Source organism: Neophocaena asiaeorientalis, unplaced genomic scaffold (genome assembly GCF_003031525.2).
Source record: "Neophocaena asiaeorientalis asiaeorientalis breed wild unplaced genomic scaffold, Neophocaena_asiaeorientalis_V1.1 scaffold275, whole genome shotgun sequence".
NCBI lineage: Eukaryota > Metazoa > Chordata > Mammalia > Artiodactyla > Phocoenidae > Neophocaena > Neophocaena asiaeorientalis.
The window spans coordinates 362,710-372,116 of record NW_020173679.1 but is presented as its reverse complement, the minus strand read 5'-3'; the positions used below and the strand labels follow the sequence as shown (position 1 = coordinate 372,116).

At 52.7% G+C, this 9,407-nt stretch overlaps 1 protein-coding gene across 1 annotated transcript; it reads right to left on the bottom strand.

Moving 5' to 3' along the window:
• Window positions 1-6,297: 6,297 nt before the first annotated feature.
• Window positions 6,298-9,401, bottom strand: CAMK2N1 (calcium/calmodulin dependent protein kinase II inhibitor 1). Its single transcript, XM_024749882.1, has 2 exons — window positions 9,190-9,401; window positions 6,298-7,617 (listed from the first exon to the last, which is right to left on the bottom strand). Exons 1-2 carry the CDS (start codon window positions 9,353-9,355, stop codon window positions 7,547-7,549), a joined length of 237 nt encoding a protein of 78 aa, XP_024605650.1. The 5' UTR covers window positions 9,356-9,401; the 3' UTR covers window positions 6,298-7,546.
• Window positions 9,402-9,407: the final 6 nt, after the last annotated feature.

Here is a 9,407-nt window from a genome sequence, read left to right as displayed (position 1 = left end):
GCCAGGAAAACGCGGCCCCAGGTGCTAGCTCGGGCCACTCCCTGCCAGTGAAGGAGCTCCCCCGGAACTGCCCCTCGGGGCAACCAGCCTCGGCTGGCCGCCTCCGCCCAGCCGTCCCCATGGCAACCGCCTGGCCTGGTCCAGGGTTTACCTGCCAACCGGATCCTCAGCCTCCCCTCCCCCACAGGAGGATGGGCGGTTTAGGCTCAGAACCCTGCGCCCTTCGGGCTGCCAGAAGCGGTAGGAAGTCACGTTGCCCGACCCTCTCCTTATATTGGCGCAGTTGAAACCAGGAACTCTTGGGATCATCCTCCCTGGGGTCAGTCCCAGCTCCATGACTTTCTAGCTGTGCCACCTTAGGCAGGTGACTTCACTGCTCTGTGCCTCGGTTTCTCTTATCTGGAAAATGGGAACAATAATAACGGTAACTACCTCCTAGTTACTGTGAAAATTAAACGAATCAAATGCAGAGGGTGTAGAACAGTTACTGGCCTCGAGCGAGCACCTTGTAAATGTTACTTTTCAAATTGGGAAAAGCAACCCCAGAGAGGCAAAATACCTGCGCACGGCGACCATCCCACAGTGTGTCACTGGCACATTGGGGATTGGAAAGCAGTCACCAATCTTTTCCAAGACACCCTCTGTGGATGCTGGCAGCATGCTATTGGGGTTCCCCAAGTGTTTCCTAAGCTTCCTGTGGGTCCACCCCCGCCTTCTCAACCTCTTGAAGCTTCACTGTCATCGAATGGTCTTTGACCAGGCAGTGAGGCCTCTGAAGGCCAGAGGAGGCCTTGCTTTCCCCAGCCCTGTCTCCCCAGTGCCAAGCATAATACCCGGCCCACCCCCACATGGGGCTGTTGAATCCCTGAATGAATAGGGATTTAATTAGTTAATTTCCTCTACCCAAACACCCTCCCAGCCCACCCTGTTTAAGCCCTTAGCCACTGGCCCTCTGTCTTACCAGACATACCTTTCCCTGACAACTTTGTGTCATCGCCGCCTGACCCCGCCTGCCCAGCCCCCATCGCTACTCTGTTAGGATTTCCCATGGCCCATTTCCCAGGTCCTCCTCCTCCCTCCAGCCTGGCCTCCCCAACCTCCTTTCCCCTCTAGTGACCCTTTGTTCTCAAACAGCTGTTTCTGGGACAAGGACCTTCCTCTGAGCGAGTGGGTGTGTGCTGCCCGGGGTTAAAGGTGAAACTCCCAGTGTGGAAGGTAACAAGATCAACCAAGTCCTCATCTCAGAGCGGGAGGGTGGGATGGGGATGGGGGCCCAGGGCCGGCAAGGTGGGGCTGTCTTTCTGGGACTCTTGGTTTCTCCGGAGAAGCGAGTGGGGCCCGTGGACACAGGCTCTCCATCCCCGCCCCCCGGGGCCACCCCACAAGCTCCAGCCCAGCTGCCAGGTTTCCCTGGATACAGCCTGGTCGCGGAGGATTTATTTTTGCATATGGTTTGGGAGAATCTCTGTTTCTGGAATAATGACAACCTTTTTTTTCCCCTCCTCCTTCCCTCCAATAGGCAGATTTTATAAACCAGAGCAGCTGCCTGAAGGTTTCCAAGAGCAAATTCTGCACAGTTTCTAATCAGGGTGACAGTCCCCCTCCACAGGAAGTTGCTTTTATTAATTTTGTTTAATCTTTTTTTTTTTTTGTAAGGCTCCATCTATCCGTCATCAGGCAGCACCCTGGGCCTTGTGGGCATTTTTGTTTTTCCCTGGTTTGCCTCTAACTCATGATTACATCTAAACCACAGTGGGCTTACCCAACAGAGGGGCAAAGTTGACCGGCTTAAAAGTGGGTCACCCACATCACCTGGGCAGAAAAGTCCCAATAATTTATGGAGATACTCCCCCCCCCGAGGAGGGCGAATATATCTTCCCTCCCCTTAAGTGGGCTATAATGAGTTCCTTCCAAGGAGGACAGTATGGAAACCAGAAGGAAATGCATAACTTTGCCCTGGAGAAACCTGACAAATGCTACCTCAACCAAGTGATCAAGGTCAACATCAACAGTGATCAGTCACGTTGAAAGTGTGTATCCTTGATAGGATGTGATGAGAATGGCACTTTATTTACCTCCATGGTCTTCCTCCCAAACCCATAACCCCAGCTGAAGCATGAGAGAGACATCAGACAAACCCCAGTGGAAGGAAAGCCTGCAAAATACCTGACCAGGACTCCATCAAAAACAGGAAGAATCTGAGAAATGATCACAGCAAAGAGGAACTTAAGGAGACAGGATGACTAAACGTAATGTGGGGCTTCCCTGGTGGCGCAGTGGTTAAGAATCCGCCTGCCAATGCAGGGGACATGGGTTCAAGCCCTAGTCCGGGAAGATCCCACCTGCCGCGGAGCAACTACACCCGTGCGCCACAACTACTGAGCCTGAGCTCTAGAGCCTGCGTGCCACAACTACTAGAGCCCGTGCTCCGCAAGCTCGCCCCGCAACTAGAGAAAACCCGCGTGCAGCAACGAAGACCCAGCGCAGCCTAAAATAAATAAATAGATTTTTTAAATAAATAAATAAATGTAACATGGTATCCTGGATGGAATCCTGGAACAGACAAAGGACATAAGGTATAAACTGAAGGAACCGGTGGAGTTTAGTTAATAGTACCGTACCTGTGTTGTTTCCTTAGTTGTGAAAAGCATATTGTGGAAATGTCAGATGTGAACAATAGGAGAAACTGGGTCAGGGGTACATGGCAACTCTGTAATACCTTCACAACCTCTCTGTAAATCTAAAACTATTCTAAAGTAAAAGTTTGTATTTTTTAAAAGAGGGTCATGTGTTTGGGTTTCAGGCAGTCCCCAAGACTCAGTTTTCTTTGGTTCCCTCTTTTTACCAGCATGAAGGATCTAAGCTGCTGACTTTGGGGGTCTCCAAGCTCCTAGCTCCCAACCTCATTGCCATGGCAACTATCATTTTCAAGCCCAAGGAAAACTCCCATTTCTTCATCATTGGATATTCAGTTAGCCTAGCACAGGACCTGGCCCAAAGTGGGTACTAAGTTGATAATTGTCACATGAATGAAAATCACGGAGGACCTGTTGACAGAGGGGATCCAAGCAGAAAGCCAAGCTCTTTCCTTCCCAGGGCAAGAAGTCAGGATTTGTTAGTCTCCATCCAGAGGAGGAAGGCTTGCAGCAGTCTGGTTGGAAGCCGGTAGGAAACTCCTCTCAACTGCCTTCGGAGAGCAAGCACACAGGTTTACTCAGGATTGTATTGACTGGGGTGCTTTGGGGAACTGATGGGGATAATGAGACGTGAGCTGATTCCTACCCCACCCCCGCGGGGATGCCTCCACTGCCCCTCTGTCCCCTCAGGGTGTCAGCTCTGGGCTGCCAAAAACCATCTGCAAAGAAGCTTCACACACCTCGAACTGTTTGCTAGGTCTTGAAAGTCCATTACCTGGCACACAGTAGGCGCTTCATGTATGATGACTGACATTTATAACGCACCAGGCCCTGCACCTGGGAGGAGTGGGAGCTCCTATTTAATCCTTTGTGCTACTGGCATTGCCACCATCCCCATTTTCCAGAAGAAGAAACAGAGGCCCAAAGAGCTTGAGAAACTGGCCCCAAGTCCAAACGAGAAAGTATATGAGAGGTTTCAAATCCAAGTCACCGAAGTCCCAAACTCATGCCCTCTATGTGCTCAGTAGCCACCCTGAAATCCACCCCCTCTGCTGGGCCCTGAGGGCCGAGAACCAGCTGCCTGCTGTCTGCACAGGCAACGGGTGCTCACTCCTTCATCTGTGGCCTCCAGACAGCAGTAATTTTCAAGTCACTTTCTTTTAAAACTTAATTTGCCAATTTCCCCCTTAGAGGTGCTTTTTGATATTCCTTCAGGCTGTCAGCCTGGACAGGCCAAGGAAGCAGAATCCAGGGAGATGGATGCTTATTACAAGCATTCGATTAATGAAGTTTGAATAATGCAGCCCTGGATGCTCGATGGATGCCTGGAGGCTTTGAGACACCCTCCCCTAGATCGGACTTCGGCCTTTTCTGTATTTACTGCTACCTAACCAGATACTTCAAACATATCCTGTACTTGGTATAATTTGATATCTGCCCAGTCCCTAAAGTGCCTTCTCAACAAATGTTTACCCCGATGTTCGAGTATATTTAAAAGATTTATATTCTTCTGTTGTGGATCGGAATCTGCGGGAAAGGCAGATTCTGTCTTCCCAGACAGAGAATCCTGCCTTGGCTGATGGGGTGGCTTCCAGCAGGAACCTTATAATACATCACTTATTAAAATGGACCCGAGCCTCACCAAGGGCTCCCGTGCTCCCCCATTCCCAGCAGAGGGCAGCTCCAGGTCTTAGCTGACCACATCCAAGTGGTCAGCTAAGATGCTCTGCCTCCCTCTGACCCCTGATGCAGTCAGTTGTCTGTTGGCAGAATAGCGGGAGAGCTCAGGCTCAGAACAATAAACCAACAAAAGGATATTTAAGGCTGAAGGACAATGGCTGCAGCTGGGACTGAGCCTGGGTCTGGGGACAGGTGACTCTGCATCCCCATCCTGGAGCCCGGACTCTGGGTTCAAGAGTGCTTCCTGACTTACCAGCTGAGTGACCTCATACAAGTTACCTAATGCCTCTGAGCCCTGGTTTCTCCTGTATCATCAGGACACAGGTAACACCTGCTCCATAGAGCCGTTTCGAGCCGGGCCTACAGTAAGAGCTCAGCGAGTATGGCTGTTGTGCCCGTCCTTTTAGCCCCTCTGGGGTGTCGAGTTCCTCACCTACTAAAGAGAGGTAGGGGCTGTGGTTTTCCAGGGTTGCTGGGCCGATTATGTGAGGCTTGGAAGGGAAAGCGCTTTGTAATTGCACGGCGCTTTGATCAGGTAAGTGGTACTCACTCCTGGGTGCGGACAGACACCTGTCTTCTGAAAGAATCTTTTCATTTGGTTCCTACTCCTCTCGGCAAATTGATGCCGCACAGAGGGTGGGCCCGGCCCCTAGCTCTGCCAGGCGGCCCCTCAACCTTCATGCGGACAGAGCACAGGGGAAAGCTGGGCTCCGTGGTACCTAAAGGCCCATCGGCTCCGAGCACTGGGACTCTCTGGGGTCAGCGGGGAGGAGAGCCAGGTTTGGGAACAGGGTCACACGCCTGGGAAAATCAAGCTGGCACCCCACCCCACCCCCATCGTCCTGCAGGCACCGCCAGCTCCAGCTTGCCTGCCTTCCCGATGATGCCTGATAGGGACTCCACTGGGTCCCCCTGAGGCTCTGGGCCTCCACCCCTGAGAATGGGGTTGAGACATCACCCCCCTCCCCACAGGCCCTCTGGAGCCCCCCTTCCTTCTCCCCACCCAGGCCTGTCTTACCTGATGTCTGAGTCACACTCAGGCTCCTGTCACCGTGAGCTGTGTTGTGACTCCCCGAATGACAGTTTTACAACAAACACATTAAAAGCTCCCGGCGGCACCGGGACTCCTGGATGCCAAGCAGCCCAGGAGAAAAAAACTCTCCCGGCCTTTCTTCAGCCAAAATCCTTCTCCCAACCCCTCCTCCCCCAGGGGCCTGCTCCACTGCCATTAACTGTCCTGAGCCCAACAAGGGGCTGAGAATTTTTTTTCATAACGAGACTTTTTGAGCGGTGATTGGAGGAGGGCTGCTGAGTTGGGGAAGCCCGAGACAAATCCAATCAGGCTGTGGGCCCCAGAGGACCAGGCTCATCCCTCCAGGAAGGACCTGTGAACTCAGGAAGGCAAAGGTGCAGGGCAAAGAGCATAGGTCCTCCTCAGCCCTGCCCTTGAGGACGGGTGGCCCATGATGAAGGATTACCTGGGCATCTTATGCTGAGTGCTACTATGTGCTGGGTGCTGTGTGAATCTTCCCAACAACCTTCGAGGTAGGAGCTGCATTAACCCCACTTCACAGATTTGGAAACTGAGGCCTGAAGAAGTGAAGGGACTTGCTCAAATCCATAGAGCTAGGAAGTGAAGGAGCTGGGATTTGAATCCAAGCCTGCCAGCCTCCAAACTTTGCCTTTCACGAGGCTGACTCCCTGCCAACCAGCACACCAGCCCTCCTTCTCCCCACACCCCACCAGGGATGGCAGAAACCCAACAGAAGTTGGGAGAGCCCAACGCAAATCCAAACTGGACGCACTTGCCCTCCAGGGATGGCCTTGCCACTCCAGCTTCTTTCCTATCACCTGAGCCCAACCCACGGTGGCCTCCACACCACCTTTTTGCCTCACAGACCAAAGCTACCGGTCCCGCCTTCCCGTCTGCAAGCAGCAGACAAAAAGCAAGCTCCCTGGAACCAAAGCCGAGAAAAGAAAGTGAGACACAGGAACAGTTCTTTTATTGTACATTGAAGAAATAGCCCTGTGTGCTGGTTAAAGGTGCAACATACAGAATATTGAATTAAGAAAAGAGGCAACAGGGTAGGGAAAGGAAGAAACCTCTTGAGGTCCAAAGTTGCAAACAAAAAACGGGAAAAGATTCCTCACGCAAGAGGCATTTTTGCAAATACCATGCAAAACAGGCAGCTGGTGTGCCCTAAGAGAACCCCTATAAATAACAGAAAAAGACACTCCAAGCATTCCTTTACGTGAACTCAGAGCACAGGGAAAAGAAAAGAAACCAAAATGCCTTTTGGCATTTCAAGATATTTGGCACTCTTGTGATTACATTTTTTTACAGTCCATTAAAGAGAATAAACTGACACAATATTAGAGGAAAAAACAGGCTGCTCACACAACAGACTGCAGGGAGAGGTTAGAAAAAGCTCAAGCATTTTTTTTTCTTTGTTTTTTCTGTGATTTTTTTTTTCCTGACATATAAAATGTGTTCATTTGCATTAACTTGGGCAAATAGCTCGCAGCAACAAAGAAACACAAGCTTTACAATTCATTTTAAAATAAAGCGATGATTATTTTCTAGGTATGATTCCTTAGAAAAGTTCTCGTCTTGTTTTAAACACATTCTTGATAACTTCAAAAGATGACCAAAATAGAATGCAATATCTATAGAGATCACTTTCTGATTTTTTTTTGTACATCCAAGGATAACAACATAAAAAAATAAAACTGGACAGCATTTCACATCCAAGTGCACAGAATCATTTTTGCAAGATTAAATAATGTAAACATTGGGAACAGCCAAATCAGCGAAGAATGCCAACACCTCAAAACACCCGGTGTTGCTGCTTCATTATTTAAGTGGTTCAAAAACCAGATCTATAATTGCGCAATATTCACTGTATAGAAAAAGAAATGGATATTAATTTTGACAAATAGCTGCAACTGAGACTTCTCTTTTTATTTCTTTATGTATATATATATAGTGATTTTTTTAATTTTTAAAAATTTCTTTTTAATTTTTATCTTTGCAAAGAAGCCCAGAGCCTTCTCCTTCTCACGCCTCATCTGTCTCCCGGCCTGACACGAGATACAGGTTGCTGATTTCATCGTGGGTAGCAAGCTAGTAATAAATTTCAAAGTGCTTTCTCTTTTCATGCTTTTTGCCAATAACTGATATCGCCGATCTCATTCTTATTCTCTCCCTTAACTCATTGTCTTTAGGGGAGTTAGACACCAGGAGGTGCCTTGTCTGTCATATTTTTCAGCACGTCATCAATCCTATCATCTTCAATAACAACTGCAAAAAAAGGGGGAGAAAAGGAGAGGTGAGCGCTCTTGGGCCTAGCCAGGGGTCCCTAAGTTTCGCTTTACGCCCGGGTCGGAGGGGCGGGTAGACATTTGGAAAGGAGAGGGAAGGGGTCTCCACGCGTGCTAACACAGCCCCCATCCTCTTCTGCTCGGCCAGGGGTCCCTCTGCTGCTTTTCTCTCAACCACTCCCCCTCCCCCAGGCCGCGTCCCAGCATGGTCCTTAGAAGAGGAAACGAAGAGGGCAGAAATCCCGCAGCCCTGGTGGCAGCCTAGGCGCGCACCGGCCTGGTCCTCACCCCGGCCCCCACCCGCCCTGGAGGGCGCATTTATTTGGAAAAAAGGCTCCTGGGCGGGAGAGGGAGGGGAGGGAGGAGCCACGGGCTCCGGGCCTGGGATTCTCCCGGGTGCCCCGAGCGCAGCGCCGACAGCCGAGGCGGGGTGCTGAGGTGCGCTGAGCGAGGAGGGACGCCAGGGGCCGGTTGCACAGCGCGCAGCCCGTCGGGGATTCTGGCCTCGCTTGGGCCGGGAGCCCCCCTCCGCGCTGCCAGCGGGCTGACTTGGCCTCTCCGCACTCGCAGCTACAGAGGTCGGAGCCTCCCTTCGCTGCCCGCCGGCGGCTCGCCCGCCTCTCCGCATCTGCCTCTCTGTGTCCTTCGCCTCTCTCACTATCTCTACCTAGCCTCGCCTTCCTCGGTCCCTCCATCAGTCTCCCGGCGCGACGGTCACCTGTCGAGGTCTCTGGGCCTCTCTCTGTGTCCGGGGTGTCGGTTGCCCTCATTGTTTCAGCTGCTTTTCTGTCCTCCCCAGACTTGCGTTCCTGGCTCGCTGTCTTCCCGGCTCTGACTCTCTCTCTCCTTAGCTTTGTCTCGGTCTCTGCCCATCTCGGCCTCCCCGCTACTTCCCCCCTCCGCCTTCCTCCCTATCTCTGCGTCTCAGTCTCTCACGGCAGCTATCGGTCTTTCTCATTGTCCCCGCGCCTCTGGAGCTCCTCTTAGAGCCCCTGCGCGTCCCAGTCTCTACGGGGCTTTTCCAGCTCCTGCGCCGAGCGCCCAGGCTCGGCAAACCCCCTCCCCCTGCCAAGGAACAATGAAAAGCCGGTGTGATCCGAAAGCCCCTCGCCTTCCCCGCCGGAACCAGCCCTCCCCCCCGCAGTTCCCCACGCCGTTCCCTGGGGAGCCCTAGGACTCCCCCCACCCCGGGTTGTAGATCGAGTTCAGCTGCTACTACACTGCGCAAAAGGGGCGCAAAAGGGGCGGGGGCAGGGTATAAATCAAAAAATCAAACTTTGGGAACCAGAGTAAAACCTTTCAGCCCCTGCTGCAGCGAGATGCAGCCACGCCCCCTGGGTGACCCCAACGAGGATCCAGCTGAGGGGGAGGGGCTCCCGAGGCCAGCCGGAGCTGAACCCGCAGTGCGGGATCCCCCCCACCCCCGTCCAATTCTGCGCGATGAGATGTTAGTGGGTCGGAACGGGCTCCCGGGTGCGGGAAAACCCCGCAAACCTCCGCCAGGCCTGGGTATCCGGAAAACGGGTGTCGGGGGAGGTGGCCAAGAACTCACCCCGCTTGCTCCGGCCGATCTGGCCCAGCTTGGGCGGCCGCTTGTTCTGCCCGGCGCCGAAGAAGTTGTTGGTGTCCTGCAGGCGGCAGGAGAAGATCTGGCCCACGTCGCCGCCGTCGCCGTAGGGGCTCAGCTTCTCGTCGCCGTAGGGCAGCACCTCCGACATGGTCGCGTCCGGGGGCTCCGCGGCGGCACCTCCTCCGCCCGCGTCCCCGCCC